Here is a 23,978-nt window from a genome sequence, read left to right on the forward strand (position 1 = left end):
AAGTTTTGGAAATTAACTAGGCTACGTTGCATCCGCAGTGTGTTTGTTCAGAATGTAAAACTTAAACTTTCTGCTTTCCCAAATGGTTCATACCCTCTGTGTAAAATGATTACAGTAAGATTCTGCTTCTAGTAGTAAGTCGCATCAGGATATAGTTTATCCACAAATACGATTTTGTAAAGATCATTTTCCACCTTCTAGAATTTGAGAAATACTAAGGTAATGTTATAAATCTGTGCTTTAGATTATAGTGTAACTGGCTGCTTCCAGCCAAACTTTTTTTCTGTCATTAAAAATTAACAAATAGCTAAGAACATATAGAGAAGAAAGTTGACCAATCTTTTTTTTTTTAATTTTTAAATATTTTAGACAAATTTTTGATTCACCCTTTGGCTTAAACTCTGATATACCATTTCAGATTTTTATCTTGACTAGATAGGTTATTAGTAATGAACACAGCTGATTCTTGTTGTTTGTAATAGCTATGTTCTATGAGGTTGATAAGAATACTAATGAACGTAGCAAATACTTGAAAAATCGCTCCCAGGAAAAATACAAGGTTAGGTTCCTGAGAATCTCTGGTCACAACATTTTCATTAACTAATCCATACATATCCTTATTTGATGTGTGTTTCTGTTTAAAGACACCTCATTTAATACATATTATTGATTCATTAACACTGAACTCATGGCCAGCAGCACTATAACTTATTCCTGAAGGGAGCTTGTCTAATGCACATATTTTCTCTATAAAGCCCATCACAACCTTCGTGCACTGGGGAACACTAGACAGCAGTTCAGCACAATACTAGGAGGCTATTTTAAACAATGAAGATGAGAACAAGAAAAAAATGCAAAAAAACATAGCACTGAACGGACCTCGAAAAAGACACTTGTTTACAGTATGAAAGCTGAAACAAGAAGACAGACATCACCTTGTCAGACCTCAGCTGAGAACATGCGCTACAGGGGACTCAAATTTCTGTCACTCTGTGCATGTCTGCCAATGACTGCTAAAGCACCAGACATATTGATTTTGGTGTTACAAATAAATTTTAGCAAATAGGTGAATTTGCAAGTACAGAACCCATGAATAATGAGGAACAGTTGCACATATACGTGTGTATACAAATACACATGCAAACTACTCATGTTTTGAGGGATAAAATTTTCTTATTCAACTTAGACCTAACTTTAGCACAGTAAGCTATTGGCTAAACCTAGGTCCAAGGTAGGACCTAAATAAAATGCAAGATAAAATGCAAGACCATGAAAAAGTATAAAATCCTTCAATATATTGTTGAATGAATGACTGTTAGCATGCATGAACACGTTTTATTTTTCCCATACCAACTTACCAACCTAAAGAAATGATAATATTAACCCCACTTTTGAAATCCCACCCCTCACTGCTTTCCCCACCTTATGATTCCCCTTTCTGTTCTTTAGTGCAAAGTCCCATTTCCATTTACATCATGCATACTCAGCGTTTCTTTATCACACATTCAGTAAATCACTGTTGTCCATCAGCCGTTCTCTCTCAGGTACTCTTTATTTCTACAAAAAGAGGTATTTATATGGACAACAGAGCTTTTCCTCTGAGGTGGGTAAAATCTGGGGCAGGAAAGCAGTAACTACAGGATGTTGGTAAATGTTTGAGAAAACCACAGAGAGGGCCCCACAGAGGTCACAAAAGAGAAAAGTGAAAGGTGGCTCAGTAGTAGAAGTAAGGAGACAGAAGCAGCTGCAGGAAGCCTCATTTTGTGTGTGTGTCTTTTTTAATTCTGAGGATTTTCCTCCTTGAATATCTAATGGTGTGATATTTTTGACTAGTTTACTAGTATCTTAAGGAGCCATAGGTCATCGTTTAGAGATTACTTAGTACTCCTTTTAAGGTGAGGACCCTGTGAAAGGCCAAGTGTGGAGAGACTTGAAATTCTTTTGTAGACATTTGAGGAGTTACCTGAAAAGTGGCTGCTAATCAGAAACAGTCTTGAGCTTGAATGCCTTCTGAATATCAGGTGGTAAAGATAGGATTGCCGTGGAATAAGTATTCTGCTCTTTGCTTTTTCCTCTTGTGCTAGGAACGTGACACGCACAAAATAATCTTTTAAAAGTAGCATGAATAGCCACAGAAATTCTCAGCTCCCTTTCTGTCACAGGAGCAACCATGATCCACTTGGAACATTTCTCTTCCTGGTTTCATTCAGCAGATTTTAAAATTGCGTACCTTTTGTAAACCTCACATTGTACTAGGTTTTGTGTTTATGAATGTTCATGTCATTCTTATGTGAGTCATTTTTTAATATACATCTGCAGGTCACTCACTAATAAGGGAATTGTCTCTCCGTTTGGCCTAAGTCCAGCAATCTGAGAGTCAGAAGGTAAGAAGCACTTCGCACCATATTCAGAAGTTCTGTTATTAATCGGAGTTGATGGTGTTGAGTCAGAGCCCTGAAAACTGACCTCACTTGTGACACTGATAGGAGTCCAAGGAAACAGGAAAAGTTAGCAGTAAGAGAAGTGAAGAATCTTTCAAAACCTGATGAGCTACTCTTGCTTATCAGAGCAGAGCTCCAGGACTCTTGTGTCTTTTATCATGAATTCCTGATCTGATGCTCCTCCTACCCCCTGCCACCCTTTTTTTGTTCGTTGGGGCAGAGCAGACACGTGTTGGGAAACTTTCAAATACAAATGTATGTTTTCTATTCAAATAACACTCTGGATTAATTTTTTCATTTTCGCCCCTTAAAAGATCTAGGTTCCCATATTAACCTGTTAAATTCATGACCCAGAGATCTGAGTCTGTATTTTTCTCTCTGAGCTTGATTTTAAATTTGCAAAGATACACCCAGACTTATAATTTTATTGATAAAATGAGATAATTTTGTGATGACTTTTTAATATAGATGCATTATATTAAATAATTCCAATATTTGCCTCTTTTTATATACAAAGCCCATCAAAACTATAAATTTGAGGAAGAAAACTATAAATTTTTTATATACAAAGCCCATCAAAACTATAAATTTGAGGAACTATAAATTTGAGGAAAATTCTCATGTGAATCTAATAGAAGGAGCTCTAACCTTAGAGTTCACAGAAGTTGCTATCTCATTTTAGTTCATCCAGATGGTGGCCTCCCTGAGAACTAACCAGACCTAGTAGGTATAGCCTAATATTTACTTTGGTTATTATAGTTGCCTTTTTAAAAAACTAAACTGTAGAATTCTTTTCTTATTTAAGAACATATGTTTGGGATTTTTTGAGTTCTTTGTTTAAACTGTTTTAACACAAATATCAGGAATAGTGTTCACGTATCCGTCTTATCTAACAATTAGAAAAGTTAGTTAACTACTACTATTAATTGAAGGTGGAGGTAGAGATTTTATCATGTCACCTCTAGCTATCTGTGTCACAAATGTTGGTTTGTATATGTTTTTTTACAAAGGCACTAGAATTAGAAATGCCAAAGTAATTAATTTTTTTTTTCAGAAGCAAATTAGCTTTCATGGTACGAAGTGTTTCTACATTGAAACACTTTCAGATTAATGGACTTAAAGATAAATTGTTGCTATTTTCTATAAGTAGTAATAATTAGGTATGGCTTCATCTACATATCAGATACTATATCTCATTCCCTATTTCTTTATCTCATTCATTCATTCACTCATTCATTCAACAAATATTTATTGAACACTAAAAATGTTCCAGGCACTGTGCTGGACCTTGGAGATGCAGGCAGATTGAATAACTAAAACAAAGGGCCAAAGGTGAGCAAGAATATGGTACATGCTCCAAATTGAAAAGTTCAGAATAGCTGGGATTTATCATTTAGAAATAAGGAGCTTAGGGCTTCCCTGGTGGCGCGGTGGTTGAGAGTCCGCCTGACGATGCAGGGGACACGGGTTCGTGCCCCGGTCCGGGAAGATCCCACATGCTGTGGAGAGGCTAGGCCCATGAGCCATGGCTGCTGAGCCTGCGCGTCCGGAGCCTGTGCTCCACAACGGGAGAGGCCACAACAGTGAGAGGCCCGTGTACCGCAAAAAAAAAAAAAAAAAAAAAAGAAATAAGGAGCTTAGATTGGGGGGTAGGAGGAAGCATAATAAATTATGAGTTTAGAAATATAATCAAATTATGAAGGGCCATGAGAGCCTTGTACAAGATTTGGGGGTTTATCTGAAGAGAATAATGTAATCAGATCTAGTTTTAGAATTATTGCCTGCAGTGTGGAGAATGGATTAAATGGGAGTGAGGCTGGAGGCAGGGAGGCCTTTGGAGAGGCTGTTGTAGGTGAGGGAAAATGATGGCCTGGACTGGGATGTTGGTAGTGGGGATGGAAAGAAGCAGATATTTAAGAGAAATATAAAGTAGTCTTATTTAGTTAAGACATTCCTGAAATAATGATCTAACAATGTTCTTTGTGATCTAATTAAATTATTTTCCTTCTCAAGGATGGCCAAATGTGGCTAGTAATTGATTCTAAATGATGTCATTAAATAGTTCAAAGCAGTTATTTCATTAGAAGTTACTGATATTGGTCAGACAATAACCACTGACAACCAGGCTCATTAATTATAATTGTAGCATTTGAACCATTTACTCGGCACTTTTTATACTCTGGTCATAGTGCTAAGCGTTTGACATGATTTATCTTATTTAACACTCACAGCACCCTTACAGGTAGATATTATTGTTATCTCAATTTTCCAGGTGGAAACTGAGACTTAGAGACGTTACACAGCTTATAAATGGTAGACCTGTTTTTAAAACCTAGTGACTTGTTAGTTACTGGTATAGCTGGGATTCGAACCCAGATCTTTCCTGCACTATTACTCCTAAGATTTCTATTTTTATTAAGGTTAATTTCTAATATGCTGTACAACTTCTTATTAGCCCAGTCTTGCATATAATCACATTTCTGCATAAATAAGATAAGCTACAGTTTGAGAGTACACACAGCAAAAAGTATTGACTACTTGGGTTTTTTTCTTTCCAATTAGTTAGGCTAAAGCAAGTGTGAAGGGAAGTGTATGGTGAGGCATTTTGAGGAGGCAGTCAAATCTGTATTTTTTTTCTAATTATATATTTCCAAGCCAATAATTTCTTTGAAAAAGAATGTTTTAAATGTTTCTTTACCATGTTAGGCCAGTAAATACAGAGAAAGTAAGATTAGATCTTTTATGTCATCGTAGGTGACAAAGCCTCGAAAAATTCGTAGCTGAATGCACTGGTAGAAGCATTGGTAAGAGAGGTTGCATTACTTTTACCAGGACCACTCCAGAGAACCAGAATTAGAAGTGAGTCCTAGACCTCCAGCTCTAGGCTGTATATTAAGTGACTATAAGAGCAGTGTAAGCTGTCAGGCAAGCACTGGCAGCTCTTAGCAACATTTTTATAAGTGTGTCAGTGGCATCTCTAGCAAAAGTAGTTGTCTTCGTTTTAAGAAAAACCAGTAAAAAAACAAAAAGAAAAAAAAGTAATGCAAGTGAACAAATAGTGTCCCTCTGAACGAGAAGAATACTTCTCTACTTACAAAATAATATAATGGAAATATTTTTGTTTCTACAACTTTGTTTTAACACTTTGGACAGCATCAGCTTCTGAGAGACAACCGAGCTGAAAGAGGACACAAGAAAAACTGTTCTGTGAAAACAGCCAGCAGGTAAGCAACTTAAAATCGCTTTTTACTCTGATCATTAAATCGTATGATTTTTTTTTCCATACCAATACGAATATGGTGAGTTATAGCTGGGATGCCTTTGGCTCTGGAGTGCCAGCTTAAAATATTTTATGTATTGTTTATTAGAATCTATTTCAGGATTACTAGTAATGAAAAGAAAGATACCGTTCTATTTGTACTTTTTTAAGCTGATGAAAAATAAAGAGTACCTTTTTTTTTTAACATCTTTATTGGCGTATCATTGCTTTACAATGGTATGTTAGTTTCTGCTGTATAACACAGTGAATCAGCTATACATATACATACATCCCCATATCCCCTCCCTCTTGCGTCTCCCTCCCTCCCACCCTCCCTATCCCACCCCTCTAGGTGGACACAAAGCACTGAGCTGATCTCCCTGTACTATGCGGCTGCTTCCCACTAGCCCTCTGTTTTACATTTGGTAGTGGATATATGTCCGTGCGACTCTCTCACTTCGTCCCAGCTTACCCTTCCCCCTCCCTGTGTCCTCAAGTCCATTCTCTATATAAGAGTGCATTTTTAGAAGAAAAGAAAATCTCTGCCACCCATAACTAATGAATTTTAGATCAAGATTTAGAATAATTAGTTTATTTTTTAATTTTAAAAAAAGAGAATTAATCTTTTCCCCAAAACTTAAATGGTACTTAGGCTTTATGAGAGAGCAACATGTATATTTATCTCTAATGATATATAAATAAGTATATAGAAAATATACTCTTTTTTTAAAGTGCTTCTGTGTTCTTACTCATTTTATATTGCTGAGTCGATGTTATATTTTTTCTTTAATAAAAAAAATTTGCCCCTGTTTATTGTTTTAGACAGCGTATTTCCAAATTTTGCATGTGGTGTTTCTGAAGACCTCATTTTTACTTAGGTGAAAATGGCTATCAGAATATTGATCAGAACTACTGCCCTGTGATTTACACTTGCTCAATTTTTAACAAGATAACCGACCTCGGCAGCTGCCTTTGCATCTCCTGGCCTCCCGTAGTTAGTGTGCTGGCCACTGTGTTTAACACTCCCAAGCAAGCAATGTAGCTTCCAAGTACCATGTTGTACAGACTAACCCCAACTGAGAACCCACTAGGTATCTGCAGAAGCTAAAATAAATCCTATCTAGCATGTCTAATTTAGACAATCAAAAATTGTCAAACATAATAAGTTGACCGTCAGTGATAGTCAACATAAAACTAATATAGTTACCCCTACGGATGTCAGATCCTGAAATTATAAAGTATGGATTATATAAATTTTATACAGGTTATAAATAATTACAAATGCCACATTTATAGAAATAAAATAAGCAGGCAACAGATCGCTATTAGAATTGTTCAAGCAGAATTGAATCAAAAGCATATAATTGTTAAAAATGAGAAGTGTGATTGTGAAATGGAGGTACAGCTAAAGAAGTAGGCCAGAATGCAGCATAAAAATACAAGGAGATGGAAAAATGAAAGAGTGGTTAAGAGACCCAGGAAAGATCTAAGATATATTTAAGCTTAGAGGCTTTGATGGAGGGTATAGAAAGGCTGAAAAAAACATGATGCTGAAGAGATGTTGGCTAAGGATTCCCTAAATGGGTGAAAGTTATAAATCTATAGATACAAGTACAGAAAGGACAGTGAATACCAACTAGCATAAATAGAAAGAAATCCATACCTAGTAGTACACTGTAGTACACCAAAAACAAAGAGAAGATCTTAAAAGAATCCAGAGATAAAGGATGAATTACTACAAAGGAATGACAGCTGTACATCATCAGATTTCTGAGTACTGACAGTGAAACCAGAAAACAGTGGACAAGTCTTCAGAGTACTGGGTGAAAATACATTGTCAGCACAGAGCTATGTGCCTAGAAAAACATCTTTCATATATGAAGATGAAGTAAAAACAGTTTAAGATTTTCAAAAACTAAGGAAGTTTACTACCAACAGACCTTTGCTAGAAGACTTTCTAAGGATGTATTTCAAGAAAAGGATCTCCCCAGGAAAGTCTAAGATGAAAAAATGAATACTAAGCCAATAAGCTGTTAAAGATTTCAGTAAGTTTAAACAACCATTGTTTATATAATTCATAGGACTTTTCAAAAGACAATCTAAGATAGTGGAAAATAACAGCATGTTAAATTGGCAGTGTTGATGATTACAGTTCAAGTCCAATCTAAGGTCCTTTAATTGTTTGGGGTGTTTACTTCATTGGTCAGTTAAGAGATTGCTACTTGATAAGACTGTATTAAGTATTCATGGTAAAATATCAAAAATAACTACTAAGTCAAAAGAAATAGAGTATGTAAATTCCAAGCCAGTTGGCGGGCGTGGGGTTGAATGGAATAAATTACCTCAAAAAATCCATTTAAAAAGTCAATAAAGGGGGGAAAAAGGCATAGACAAAATGGAACACAGAAAAAAAAAAGTTAGATAATTGAGTCAAGTCCATGTATCAGTAATTACAATAAATATTTATGGATTAAATTTGTCAGTTCAAAGCAAAACTAAGCAGATTTAGTTTTTCTTTTAAAATCCAACTGTATGTTCTTTCTAAGAGACATACCTGAAATAATGACAAAGAAAGGTGGAAAACTAAAGGATGGAACAGCATATACCAGATATACTACAAAAGAGACTCTCATACCAGACAAACTGACTTAAGAACAAAAGCCCTAACAAGCTTAAGAAACACATAATTTAATGATAAAAGATTCAACTTACCAAAAAGTTAATAATTTTATTATTGTGTACATTCATTAAAATAGACTCAGAAAAATATATAAAGCAAATATTAATAGCAGTGAATGGAGAAACTCACTAACCCACTATCATGGTGCTCCCACTTCAATACAGCATTCATATTATTGATAGTTTAAGCCATCATAAAATTTGCATAACAGAAAATTAACAAACTTAATGATATTATATAAACCTTTTCACCCAAACTATTAACAAAAACACATTCTTCTCAAAGACACATGTAATATTTACAAAAATTGACCACTTACCAGGCCAAAGCTACTATCAACAAATTTTAATGAATATGTATCATAAAGATCATCCTTTAATTTGAATGTGATTAAGAGAAATTATTGACAAAAATAATTTTTTTAAAGTTTGGAGTTAAAAACACATTTTAAAATAACTCGTGTCCAAAAAATCATAGTGATAATATCTAAACTTGTGAGTTGCAGTTAGACGGTAATTAAGAAAACTGTACTACTTGAAAGTTGTATATTAGAAATTTGGTCTCAGTTGCTGTTGCAGTCAAGATTCTGAACTATAAGATTACTGATTCTAAACTATAAGAAGACGGCTTCTCTCCTGCAGGGTCAACCCAGGAGGAATTTAGAAAGAGAAAATAAGCAGAAAACTACAAGAAGTCCCCGGTGTTAAGGGAAGGGGTGTGCTATTTTGAACTTGTGCTTGTGAGATGGGGGCACACAGGTGTGCTTGTGTGCTTTGACCTGAAGCAAGAGGCAGTTCAGCCTGGGTAAGGGAGAATGAGATGTGAGGAGAACCTTTGGAGTTCTTTTCTATACTAGCTTGTCATTGGCCATGGCCTTGGGACAAATGACATCTGCCCCTTACAGAAAGACTCAGATCTCTGGTCCAAGTGTTTTTTAAGGATAAAGTCAGGGCAGCTCACAGTGCTGTACTTGTGAGGAGCTGGGAAAGCTTGATGGGACTGGATGACAAATTATCTGGTCTTCACTCTGCCCCCTACAAACCACAGAGCTGGAGGATTACAGTTCGCCTTTTCCTGAGAGTGAGGAAAGGGAGCGTTTTTCTGGCAGAGGAGTTATTTTATAGAGAGGGGTGTGATGATTGTGGTTTTCTGGTGCCCAGGCCTCTATACTCTTAAGTCAGGTTCATTCACCTCCAATTGCTGAACTGCTTTGGGCAGACAGAGAAGACTGGCCTTTCCCCATAGCATTGCCTGGTAGAATCAGATAATAAGGCATTTGAGGAGAACAGCCTTTTCAAAAAATATGTATATATCAATATATATATAGGACTTCCATGGTGGTGTAGTGGTTAAGAATCCACCTACCAACGCAGGGGACACGGGTTCAATCCCTGGTCCGGGAAGATCCCACATGCCACGGAGCAACTACCCACGTGCCACAACTACTGAAGCCCACACGCCTAGAGCCCGTGCTCCATAACAAGAGAAGCCACCGCAGTGAGAAGCCCGTGCACCGCGACGAAGAGTAGCCCCTGCTCGCCGCAACTAGAGAAAGCCTGTGTGCAGCAATGAAGACCCAACACGGCCATAAATAAATAAATAAATAAATAAATAAATAATTTACTTTAAAAAATATATATATATTGGATTACAGACTCCAACAGAAGCAGAAATCTTAGAACAAACAAGTCAAAAGAATTTGATTAGCATAATAAGTATTGACTAAAGGAAGTACAGGAAGATAACAATATAAAGCAAGAAATAACAATACAACACATAATTAAGAACCAAATATTTAAGTCTTTTTCAATTTTTCTCAGCAGTGTTTTTTTCATTGTATAGGTCTTACACATATTTTATCAGATTTATCCCTAAGCATTTCACCATATTTTTTGGTGTATGAAAATGTTGCTGAGAGAAATTAAAGATCTGTGTAACTGGAGAGATATACCTTGTTCATGGATCAGGAGACTCAATATTCTTAAGATGTCAGTTCTCCCAAAATTTAGCTCCAGATTCAGTACAATCCAAACAAAAATCTATTTTTTGAGACTATAGATTTTTGAGACTATTTTGTAGAAATTGACAAACAAATGCTAAAATTCATATGAAAATGCAAAGGACTTAAATAGCCAAACTTTAACACTACCTGATTTCAGGACTTAATTTCAAAGCTGTAGTAATCAAGAAAGTGTGGTATTGGTGCAAAGATAGAAAAATAGATGATAGAAATATACCCACATATATACAGAGAATTGACTTCTGACAAAGTACAAAGGTACCTCAGTGGAAAAAAAATAGTATTTTCAACAAATGGTAGTGGAACAACTGAATATACATTTGCAAAAAAAAAAAAAAAATTAACTCATCTATACTTCATACCATACAGCAAAGTAATTTTTAGTGACCGGAAGCAGATCAGCTGTTGCATTGGCATGGGATGAGGGCCAGGGAGGTACTGGAGGGAAGGATTACAAAGAGGCATTAAGAAACTGTTGGGGTGATGGGTATCTGCATTATCTTGATTATGGTGATGGTTTCACATGTGTATACATATGTGAAAACTTATGAAATTGTACACTTTAAAAGTGGTGAGGGAATTCCCTGGCCGTCCAGTGGTTAGGACTCCTCCGAGCTTCCACAGCAGGGGGCATGGGTTCAATCCCTGGTCAGGGAACTAAGATCCCCATGCCACGTGGTACAACCAAAAAAAAAAAAGTGGTACATTTTGCTTATGCCAACTACACCTCAATAAAGATATAGGTATAGATATAGTTTTTTTTTTTTTAAGTAAACTCTTAAGTGGCTTTCTACTTCATTCCAAGTAAAAGCCAAAGTCTTTATCTTGGCCAGCAAGGCCATATGTGTTCTGACCCTGCCCTTCTTTGTTTCCTCCTTGACCTCATCTTCTCCCACTTGAACTGTGTTATTCACCTACTCCAGGTACAGTGGTTTCTTTCCCATTTCTCCAACATACCAACCCCACTCGTGTCTGAAGTCTGTGCTCAATGTAAGAAAGGCCCACTCTCCACCAGCTCTGCTTCTTGTGTCTTCCTTCTTGTCTCTATTACCCCTTACTGTCTCTATTACCTTTAAGCTTCATGAGGGCAAAATCTTTGCTTTACTCACTGGTGTATCCCCAGTACCAAAAACAATGCCTGATACATAGGAAATATTTGCTGCATAAAATATTTGTCAAACGAACTTGACATAGATTCTGGGGCAGTAGAGTGCACTGACTGAGTCCTTATCTTGGCCTCTGTGTCCAGCCTCTGCGGTTAGAGTGCCTGACTTCTGATCCCAGTTTCACCACTTACTAGCTGGGTGACCCTGAGCAAAATACGTAACCTCTCTATCCCTCAGTTTACTTATCTGTGAAATAAAGAAAATAGTTGTACTTATCTAAGAACATTGTTATAAGGAATGTATGAGCTCATGCCTATAAAGCACTTAAAATATAAGAGTTCTTACAGCAGCTGCTAGGAAAAGTCTGGTATTGTTATTTCCATCTGGGTGCTTCCTAAGCACTTGTTAAGTTTTATTTTTTTGTCCTGTTTTTCTTGTACATAATTTAGAATGTCAAATCATTCTATAAGACATAACAAAGTACAGCAGACCCCAGCCTTGTTTTTCCTCATTCTCTAATTTCACACTCCAAAAAAATCCACTTTCAACTCTTAGGTATTTCTTCCAGTATTGACCTAAATTACATGCTTATATTACTATTTCTTGAAGCTTTTAGTTTAGTATTACCTATTGACTTCCTGCTGTGTGCCCTACACACACACACACACACACACACACACACCCCATATCTGCTTTTCTTCCCCTCTTTCTTCCTAATGGTTATATCATAATATTCAGACCAAGTAAATATTTATCGTGTGCATTAGTATGATCATATATGTAGATATTAGGTATAGATGTATAACTTTTGTGTTGTTGTAGAGATAATTGTCTTGTTTTTCATTTGCTTTGTTTTCTATGCACCTAGCCCAGTTCATCAGCCACCTCTACACAGAAGTGTAACTCCCCTCAATTCTCTGTCCTGGTGGCCTCCTTCTTGGAGCCCTCCATTTTTCAGGTCTATTCTGGACTGTTTGCTGTCTGGACCAGCTGCACCTCTGCTGTCCTAGGACCTCTCTTCACTTCTCATCCTGGGGGTTTCCTCATCTCTCTCCTATGTGGAATTTCCTTTTCCCTGGATCCCATGCCATTATTTTTCCTGAGCTTTCTGAGAAAGAGAACAGGTGTGGTTACATTTGTGAGACTCTGCATCTCTGAAAATGTCTTTATTCTAGTCTCACATTGATTGATTTAGCTGGGAATTGAATTCTACTTTGGAAACCTTTTTGCCTCAGGATTTTGAAGACATTTCTCCAGTAATTTCCAGTGGTTGCCATTTCCTCTGTTCTCCTATTATTTGGATGTTGGAGCACCCTCAAATGATCCTCCAGTTTTTTTTTTTAACTTCTCTGTATTGTTGTCCTCAAAGATCTCTGGGCAGTTTTATTAATGGTTCCGTCCCAAATGTTTTGTGGATTTAAAAAATTCTCTAATACATCGCATTTCCAAGAGCTCACCTTGTTTCTTTGAACATTCCTTTTCTACATCCTCTTTGTCCTGTTTGGTGGATGTGGTGTATTTTCTTGTCTCTCTGAGGGTATCAGTTGTGTTAGGCATGAGGCAACCTGTAAAGGTGAAATAAACACAAGGAAAGACTCAAGCTTAAATTTCGTTACAACATTGAGTGCAGGATGAAAATTCTTCATCTTCATTTGTGTGCATTTTTCTGTGTTCCTCCCTTGAAGCCATTTTCTTCCTTAGTAGTTTTAGTATTGGCTTGACTTTCCTTACCCCTTTTGGATGAGTGACTGCACTTCCCTTTTTCAACTTGTAGAAAAATATAAAGGTTAGAGAAGAGAACTGTAATTCATTGAATCAATCAATTTTAGGACCATTTACTCCCCAGATATACCAGGCAGATAAGAAAAGATAAGTGTACAAGTGGTGTGCTGTTAATGACTCAGAGCTGAGATTTTGAAGTGCATGAGTACAGCACACTCTTAAGGTGGGCATTCCTCACTGAAGCTCTGAATGAATAAAGGGCACTGCAGTTATGGCTTTAACCTCTGGAATGCAGTACTTCTTACCCTCGGCTCCCTGGAGGAATTTTCAAGATCTTCATAGAAGGGTTTTAGGGATGTATTTGCCAATGCCACTGACTGTAGTGCAGTTTGACAGTTTTCTGGGTGTCCAATTTATGGCATTTCTCCTTTTTTGCCACATCTACTTTAATGTTCATTTAGGCTCTTTAAATCAATGATGGGTGCAGGAGAATTGTCTCTTTTCCAACTCTTAGACTGATTTGTGTCTAACAGTACCAAGGAGGTAACAACCTAAAGTTCTCCTTTAAACACATAACCCACTTTAATAATTTCAGTCAATTCCCTCAGGAAGTTCTCATCAGTAACAGACTTTGTTTTTCAAGGTTTCCTATACTTCCGCCTCCTGAAAGGGCATCGTTCCTTAGGATTTCCTACCGTGCTTCTCATTCTGCAAACATCTCCTCCCAAGCTTCGTCCACCATCAACGGTGCTCGTTGTCACATGCCATTCCATCATATGCAGATAGTTATTCCTGAAATATTAATGCATTGTATTTGTTCATATGTTTATTCTAAACATAATTAACATTCTCATACTTTTATGATATACTTCATGGGTCCTATAATCAAACTTTTGACTGATTCAAAAAGGTAAAAAAAGGTAAAAAAGAAAGCCTTAAAAAAAAAGGTAAAAGAACTTCCGGGAAGATGGCGGAAGAGTAAGACGCGGAGATCACCTTCCTCCCCACAGATACACCAGAAATACATCTACGCGTGGAAGAACTCCTACGGAGCACCTACTGAACGCTGGCAGAAGACCTCAGACCTCCCAAAAGGCAAGGAACCCCCCACGTACCTGGTTAGGGCAAAAGAAAAAACTAAACAGAGACAAAAGGATAGGGACGGGTCCTGCACCAGCGGGAGAGAGCTGTGAAGGAGGAGAAGTGTCCACACACTAGGAGCCCCTTCGCGGGTGGAGACTGCGGGAGGCGGAGTGGGGGAGCTTGGGAGCCGCGGAGGAGAGCACAGCAACAGGGGTGCGGAGGGCAAAGCGGACAGATTCCAGCGCAGAGGATCGGGCCGACCGGAACTCACCAGCCGAGAGGCTTGTCTGCTCGCCCGCCGGGGCGGGCGGGACTGGGAGCTGAGGCTCCGGCTTTTGTCGGAGCGCCGGGAGAGGACTGAGGTTGGCGGCGTGAACACAGCCTGCAGGGCGTTAGTGCACCGCGGCTAGCCGGGAGAGAGTCCGGGGAAAAGTCTGGACCTGCCGAAGAGGCAAGAGACTTTTACGTCCCTCTTTGTTTCCTGGTGCACGAGGAGAGGGGATTAAGAACGCTGCTTGAGAGAGCTCCAGGGACGGGCGCGAGCCGCGGCTGAAAGTGCGGAGCCCAGAGACAGACATGGGACGCTAAGGCCGCTGCTGCCGCCACCAGGAGGCCTGTGTGCGAACACAGGTCACTAGCCACACGCCCTTCCGGGGAGCCTGTGCAGCCCGCCACTGCCAGGGTCCCGGGATCCAGGGACAACTCCCCTGGGAGAACGCACTGCGCGCCTCAGGCTGCAACGTCACGCCGGCCTCTGCCGCTGCAGGCCCGCCCCACACTCCATGACCCTCCCTACCCCCCCGGCCTGAGTGAGCCAGAGCCTCCGAATCAGCGGCTCCTTTAACCCCGTCCTGTCTGAGCAAAGAGCAGACGCCCTCCGGCGACCTACACGCACAGGTGGGGCCAAATCCAAAGCTGAGCCCCTGGGAACTGTGAGAACAAAGAAGAGAAAGGGAAATCTCTCCCAGCAGCCTCAGAAGCAGTGGATTAAAGCTCCACAATCAACTTGATATACCCTGCATCTGTGGAATACCTGAATAGACAACGAATCATCCCAAATTAAGGAGCCCTGTGGATGAAAGGCTCTTGGTGCTGCAGCCAGGAGTCAGTGCTGTGCCGCTGAGGTGGGAGAGCCAACTTCAGGACACTGGTCCACAAGAGGCCTCCCAGCTGCACATAATATCAAACAGCAAAAATCTCCGAGAGATCTCCATCTCAACGCCAGCACCCAGCTTCACTCAACGACCAGCAAGCTACAGTGCTGGACATCCTATGCCAAACAACTAGCAAGACAGGAACACAACGCCACCCATTAGCAGAGAGGCTGCCCAAAATCATAATAAGTCTACAGACACCCCAAAACACACCACCAGACGTGGACCTGCCCACCAGAAAGACAAGATCCAGCCTCATCCACCAGAACACAGGCACTAGTACCCTCCACCAGGAAGCCTACACAACCCACTGAACCAACCTTAGCCACTGGGGACAGACACAAAAAACAACAGGAACTACGAACCTTCAGCCTGCAAAAAAGGAGACCCCAAACACAGTAAGATAAGCAAAATGAAAAGACAGAAAAACACACAGCAGATGAAGGAGCAAGATAAAAACCCACCAGACCTAACAAATGAAGAGGAAATAGGCAGTCTACCTGAAAAAGAATTCAGAATAATGATAGTAAGGTTGATCCGAAATCTTGGAGATAGAATGGACAATAGAATGGACAAAATGCAAGAATCAGTTAACAAGGACCTAGAAGAACTAAAGATGAAACAAGCAACGATGAACAACACAATAAATGAAATTAAAAGTACTCTAGATGGGATCAATAGCAGAATAACTGAGGCAGAAGAACGGATAAGTGACCTGGAAGATAAAATAGTGGAAATAACTGCTGCAGAGCAGAATAAAGAAAAAAGAATGAAAAGAACTGAAGACAGTCTCAGAGACCTCTGGGACAACATTAAACGCACCAACATTCGAATTATAGGGGTTCCAGAAGAAGAAGAGAAAAAGAAAGGGACTGAGAAAATATTTGAAGAGATTATAGTTGAAAACTTCCCTAATATGGGAAAGGAAATAGTTAATCAAGTCCAGAAAGCACAGAGAGTCCCATACAGGAAAAATCCAAGGAGAAATACGCCAAGACACATATTAATCAAACTGTCAAAAATTAAATACAAAGAAAACATATTAAAAGCAGCAAGGGAAAAACAACAAATAACACACAAGGGAATCCCCATAAGGTTAACAGCTGATCTTTCAGCAGAAACTCTGCAAGCCAGAAGGGAGTGGCAGGACATATTGAAAGTGTTGAAGGAGAAAAACCTGCAACCAAGATTACTCTACCCAGCAAGGATCTCATTCAGATTTGATGGAGAAATTAAAACCTTTACAGACAAGCAAAAGCTGAGAGAGTTCAGCACCACCAAACCAGCTCTACAACAACTGCTAAAGGAACTTCTCTAGGCAAGAAACACAAAAGAAGGAAAAGACCTACAATAACGAACCCAAAACAATTAAGAAAATGGGAATAGGAACACACATATCGATAATTACCTTAAATGTAAATGGACTAAATGCTCCCACCAAAAGACACAGATTGGCTGAATGGATACAAAAACAAGACCCATATATTTGCTGTCTACAAGAGACCCACTTCAGACCTAGAGACACATACAGACTGAAAGTAAGGGGATGGAAAAAGGTATTTCATGCAAATGGAAACCAAAAGAAAGCTGGAGTAGCAATTCTCATATCAGACAAAATAGACTTTAAAACAAAGACTATTAGAAGAGACAAAGAAGGACACTACATAATGATCAAGGGATCGATCCAAGAGGAAGATATAACAATTGTAAATATTTATGCACCCAACATAGGTGCACCTCAATACATAAGGCAAATACTGACAGCCATAAAAGGGGAAATTGACAGTAACACATTCATAGTAGGGGACTTTAACACCCCACTTTCACCAATGGACAGATCATCTAAAATGAAAATAAATAAGGAAACACAAGCTTTAAATGATACATTAAACGAGATGGAGTTAATTGATATTTATAGGACATTCCATCCAAAAACAACAGAATACACATTTTTCTCAAGTGCTCATGGAACATTCTCCAGGATAGATCATATCTTGGGTCACAAATCAAGCCTTGGTAAATTTAAGAAAATTGAAATTGTATCAAGTATCTTTTCCGACCACAACGCTATGAGACTCGATATCAATTACAGGAGAAGATCTGTAAAAAATACAAACACATGGAGGCTAAACAATACACTACTTAATAACGAAGTGATCACTGAAGAAATCAAAGAGGAAATCAAAAAATACCTAGAAACAAATGACAATGGAGACACGACGACTCAAAATCTATGGGATGCAGCAAAAGCAGTTCTAAGAGGGAAGTTTATAGCAATACAATCTTACCTTAAGAAACAGGAAACATCTCGAATAAACAACCTAACCTTGCACCTAAAGCAATTAGAGAAAGAAGAACCAAAAAACCCCAAAGTTAGCAGGAGGAAAGAAATCATAAAAATCAGATCAGAAATAAATGAAAAAGAAATGAAGGAAACGATAGCAAAGATCAATAAAACTAAAAGCTGGTTCTTTGAAAGGATAAACAAAATTGATAAACCATTAGCCAGACTCATCAAGAAAAAAAGGGAGAAGACTCAAATCAATAGAATTAGAAATGAAAAAGGAGAAGTAACAACTGACACTGCAGAAATACAAAAGATCATGAGAGATTACTACAAGCAACTCTATGCCAATAAAATGGACAACCTGGAAGAAATGGACAAATTCTTAGAAAGGCACAACCTGCCAAGACTGAATCAGGAAGAAATAGAAAATATGAACAGACCAATCACAAGCACTGAAATTGAAACTGTGATTAAAAATCTTCCAACAAGCAAAAGCCCAGGACCAGATGGCTTCACAGGCGAATTCTATCAAACATTTAGAGAAGAGCTATCACCTATCCTTCTCAGACTCTTCCAAAATATAGCAGAGGGAGGAACACTCCCCAACTCATTCTACGAGGCCACCATCACCCTGATACCAAAACCAGACAAGGATGTCACAAAGAAAGAAAACTACAGGCCAATATCACTGATGAACATAGATGCAAAGATCCTCAACAAAATACTAGCAAACAGAATCCAACAGCACATTAAACGGATCATACACCATGATCAAGTGGGGTTTATTCCAGGAATGCAAGGATTCTTCAATATACGCAAATCAATCAATGTGATACACCATATTAACAAATTGAAGGAGAAAAACCATATGATCATCTCAATAGATGCAGAGAAAGCTTTTGACAAAATTCAACACCAATTTATGATAAAAACCCTGCAGAAAGTAGGCATAGAGGGAACTTTCCTCAACATAATAAAGGCCATATATGACAAACCCACAGCCAACATCGTCCTCAATGGTGAAAAACTGAAAGCATTTCTACTAAGATCAGGAACAAGACAAGGTTGCCCACTCTCACCACTCTTATTCAACATAGTTTTGGAAGTTTTAGCCACAGCAATCAGAGAAGAAAAGGAAATAAAAGGAATCCAAATCGGAAAAGAAGAAGTAAAGCTGTCACTGTTTGCAGATGACATGATACTATACATAGAGAATCCTAAAGATGCTACTAGAAAACTACTAGAGCTAATCAATGAATTTGGTAAAGTAGCAGGATACAAAATTAATGCACAGAAATCTCTGGCATTCCTATACACTAATGATGAAAAATCTGAAAGTGAAATCAAGAAAACACTCCCATTTACCATTGCAACAAAAAGAATAAAATATCTAGGAATAAACCTACCTAAGGAGACAAAAGACCTGTATGCAGAAAATTATAAGACACTGATGAAAGAAATTAAAGATGATACAAATAGATGGAGAGATATACCATGTTCTTGGATTGGAAGAATCAACATTGTGAAAATGACTCTACTACCCAAAGCAATCTACAGGTTCAATGCAATCCCTATCAAACTACCACTGGCATTTTTCACAGAACTAGAACAAAAAATTTCACAATTTGTATGGAAACACAAAAGACCCCGAATAGCCAAAGCAATCTTGAGAAAGAAAAATGGAGCTGGAGGAATCAGGCTTCCTGACTTCAGACTATACTACAAAGCTACAGTAATCAAGACAGTATGGTACTGGCACAAAAACAGAAAGATAGATCAATGGAACAGGATAGAAAGCCCAGAGATAAACCCACGCACATATGGTCACCTTATCTTTGACAAAGGAGGCAGAAATGTACAGTGGAGAAAGGACAGCCTATTCAATAAGTGGTGCTGGGAAAACTGGACAGCTACATGTAAAAGTATGAGATTAGATCACTCCCTAACACCATACACAAAAATAAGCTCAAAATGGATCAAAGACCTAAATGTAAGGCCAGAAACTATCAAACTCTTAGAGGAAAACATAGGCAGAACACTCTATGACATAAATCACAGCAAGGTCCTTTTTGACCCACCTCCTAGAGAAATGGAAATAAAAACAAAAGTAAACAAATGGGACCTAATGAAACTTCAAAGCTTTTGTGCAGCAAAGGAAACCATAAAGAAGACCAAAAGACAACCCTCAGAATGGGAGAAAATATTTGCAAATGAAGCAACTGACAAAGGATTAATCTCCAAAATTTATAAGCAGCTCATGCAGCTTAATAACAAAAAAAGAAACAACCCAATCCAAAAATGGGCAGAAGACCTAAATAGACATTTCTCCAAAGAAGATATACAGAGTGCCAACAAACACATGAAAGAATGCTCAACATCACTAATCATTAGAGAAATGCAAATCAAAACTACAATGAGATATCATCTCACACCAGTCAGAATGGCCATCATCAAAAAATCTAGAAACAGTAAATGCTGGAGAGGGTGTGGAGAAAAGGGAACCCTCTTACACTGTTGGTGGGAATGTAAATTGATACAGCCACTGTGGAGAACAGTATGGAGGTTCCTTAAAAAGCTACAAATAGAACTACCATATGACCCAGCAATCCCACTACTGGGCATATACCCTGAGAAAACCATAATTCAAAAAGAGTCATGTACCAAAATGTTCATTGCAGCTCTATTTACAATAGCCCAGAGATGGAAACAACCTAAGTGTCCATCATCGGATGAATGGATAAAGAAGATGTGGCACATATATACAATGGAATATTACTCAGCCATAAAAAGAGACGAAATTGAGCTATTTGTAATGAGGTGGATAGACCTAGAGTCTGTCATACAGAGTGAAGTAAGTCAGAAAGAGAGAGACAAATACCGTATGCTAACACATATATATGGAATTTAAGGGAAAAAAAAAATGTCATGAAAAACCTAGGGGTGAAACAGGAATAAAGACACAGACTTACTAGAGAATGGACTTGAGGCTATGGAGAGGGGGAAGGGTAAACGGTGACAAAGCGAGAGAGAGGCATGGACATATATACACTATGAAACGTAAGGTAGCTAGCTAGTGGGAAGCAGCCGCATAGCACAGGGAGATCAGCTCGGTGCTTTGTGACCGCCTGGAGGGGTGGGATAGGGAGGGTGGGAGGGAGGGAGACGCAAGCGGGAAGAGATATGGGAATATATGTATATACATAACTGATTCATTTTGTTGTGAAGCTGAAACTAACATACCATTGTAAAGCAATTATACTCCAATAAAGATGTTATAAAAATAGAAAAAAAAAGGTAAAAAAATGATAGGTATAATGTAAACTAATTTAAACAAATACTGATTATTAACAAAGGCATAATTTGATCTAATTGGTTCTAGTGATACTGGTCTTATACATCTTTCTTTTGGTTTGTTGCTTCATTTTTATTCTCTGTGGGGAGCCCATATCATAGACTAAGCGTGTCAGATATTGAGTGGTGTGAACATTTTTCATCAAGACACTATCCTCAACTATTCATTTGATGTGTTCTCCCAAGATTTTACATTGCGGTGGTGCTTGAAGTTACATGTTTCCTGTCTTACATTCCTGTGTTGTTTATATCTTATTGGTTATTCCCATCTGATAATTCTTTTTGATTAGTCTGCAGGGTTTTATTTTCCAATCATTCTTCCATTTCTTCAGTGTTCTCTATCCATTTTCCTATTATGAAGTTTCATCTTAGTTTTACTGTGTACTAACTCTCCCCTAATATGTAATGCATGTCTAGAGTTTGTTCATGCCATTCTCTCATTTTTACATACCTTTAAACCTTTGAAAGCATAAATAAACTCAGGAAAACACAAAGGTCTTTCAATATATAAATGCATGAAAGCATGTACATTTTTTTATTTTTAAAAACCACTGCGTATTACCTGTCACTGTTAATATTTAATAATTAACAGGGACGGTTTTTGAGTGATCGTTGCATGCAATAGATTATTAGCCAAAGTGGAACATACACACACACACACACACACACACACACACACACTCAGCTAAACATTGAGATGATGCACCTAAGTGTTTTATAGAAATACTAGTGACATCTAGAGTTATTCTTTAACCTGTATCTTTCTCTTAAATTCCAGACTTGCTATTCAAACCCTTTAGTTTTTATTTCAATATTCAGATTTTATACTTCTCAAAATTAGAAAAATCTTTTTCTCTCCCTCCACCTCATTTAAAATTACAATTAAATAATTCTACATTGTTTCTCATATCATAACCTTTGATTAGTACCAGAAAGTTCAATATAGCCTTCCCAATTGAAAGTAAGTAAAACATGCATGAAGCAATGCCTGACACTGAGTGATGTACTGTTCTTGAAAAGATCCTGCTTTTTTAAACACATTTTTATGTTAATGATTAGTCTTTATCATTCTAAGAATCCATACAGAAAGATTGATAGTAGATCATGTCAGATCTTGCATCTTCTTTTTTTTTTTTAATTTGCCGTGCTTCCTTCCTTACATGATTTTTGCCATTTACATTTACTCTTGTGACGCACCAAGGCTAAATTATCTGGCAGTCTGATATGTAATTTGCAATCGAGTAAAAACATTTTATTGCCGATATTATTAAATTTGACTTACTATTTTAAAATATCTTTCAGAAACATATGTTAATTCACTTTTACTTAGTTCTTACAAGCACTACATTTTTCATCTACTAGTGTCAAATGACTTGAAAATCCCTGGATGCTGTGTGCTCTAATTTCTTGTGTGATCAATTAATAAATAATAAGGAGGGAAAAATAAACTTTTTTTTTCCTCTGCTGTCACTTTCTTGCCTGATTAGTAGTAAAAAGAATCTTCTAAAATGAAAAAAATGTCAATAGATTTAATCAGAGAAACAAAACAAATCCCATCACATTCACACACACACACACACACACACACACACACACACACACATTCATGTCAACCTTCTTCCGTCAGGTTAGAAAGAACATTCCTATTTACATTAATACAGAGCATATTTGTTTTCACGTGACGATACAAGTCACTGTATTTTGTTGCAGATATAACAAATAGAATTACAGCTGTTCTTTATTTGATCTTCTAAAGATCCAAAGACGTTCAAGGATTCAGTTTGCTCAGTCTTCCCCATAGTGTCATCCGTTATTTGGGAAGGAGACCTAATTTGCAACAGATACAAAACGATTTGTCATTTTGCGAGTTTGCCAAAAATAAATGAAACTATTAATTACTACATTTTTGAGCAGCTGTTAATAAATTGGGATAACTGTTCATTAGAGTACTGGTTAATGACATGGACTGTATTTGGCTAGTGTTGCTTTTCACAGAAATGTATCAACAAAATTAAGTGCATCAGCAAAAGTAAGTGATGCTTTATTTTAATTATTTAAAATGAGACTTACTTATCCTACATTAGTAAAGATTTAATTTAAAACAAATTCTCTTTTGTCATATTAAAACTAATGATTCGGGGTTTCCCTGGTGGCGCAGTGGTTGAGAGTCCGCCTGCCGATGCAGGGGACACGGGTTCATGCCCCGGTCCGGGAAGATTCCACATGCCGCAGAGCGGCTGCGCCCGTGAGCCATGGCCGCTGAGCCTGCGCGTCCGGAGCCTGTGCTCCACAACGCGAGAGGCCACAACAGTGAGAGGCCTGCATACCGCAAAAAAAAAAAAAAAAAAAAACAACTAATGATTCAACACCATATTTTAAAGCAAGTTATATCACTCAGCATTTTATATTCTGCATACTTTATATTCCAAAATGATGGCTTGAAACTGCTTTTAAAATACTAATTTTCGAGATAAAATTTCTAGCCCTTTATTATTTTTCTTTTTCCAAATCTAAAATTAGCATTAAATTTTATTGTTCTAAAAACATTTACTCAATCCTCCAGATAGAAAAGTATCTTTTAGATTATTTTAATTCATTCTTCTGTATGTGTGAATGAACAATTAGGAAGTATTCACACATTCCCTTTAATTAGAATGTATGCATTCCATATTTATTTAACTGGAATACATTTAATTGCACATGTGTTATAATTTTTTTAAAATTTGAATAGCTTCTAGGTATAGATGCATTTAGAGTAGAATAATTGGAAACATACCACATATGCAACATAAGTGCTTTCCAAGGAATTTAATTAATCTGTTGTACTCTATATAACCAAATTATTGTATTTTAAAAAGGCACTGTTCTCAGAAAG

The 23,978-nt window shown here is 37.7% G+C and overlaps 1 protein-coding gene across 12 annotated transcripts in view; it reads left to right on the forward strand.

Moving 5' to 3' along the window:
- Positions 1-23,978, forward strand: part of GPATCH2 (G-patch domain containing 2) — a 181,517-nt gene that overhangs the window by 115,628 nt on the left and 41,911 nt on the right. For all 12 annotated transcript variants that reach the window (XR_004483869.2, XR_004483870.2, XR_007476655.1 and 9 more), the window contains exon 8: positions 5,595-5,665. Coding sequence is in view for 7 of the 12 variants with exons in the window: in XM_004271031.4 (XP_004271079.2) it covers positions 5,595-5,665 (71 nt within the window). In the remaining 5 variants the exon portion in view is untranslated. The remainder of the gene's footprint in view (positions 1-5,594; positions 5,666-23,978) is intronic.

The sequence above is a fragment of the Orcinus orca genome, chromosome 1 (genome assembly GCF_937001465.1).
Source record: "Orcinus orca chromosome 1, mOrcOrc1.1, whole genome shotgun sequence".
Classification (NCBI taxonomy): domain Eukaryota; kingdom Metazoa; phylum Chordata; class Mammalia; order Artiodactyla; family Delphinidae; genus Orcinus; species Orcinus orca.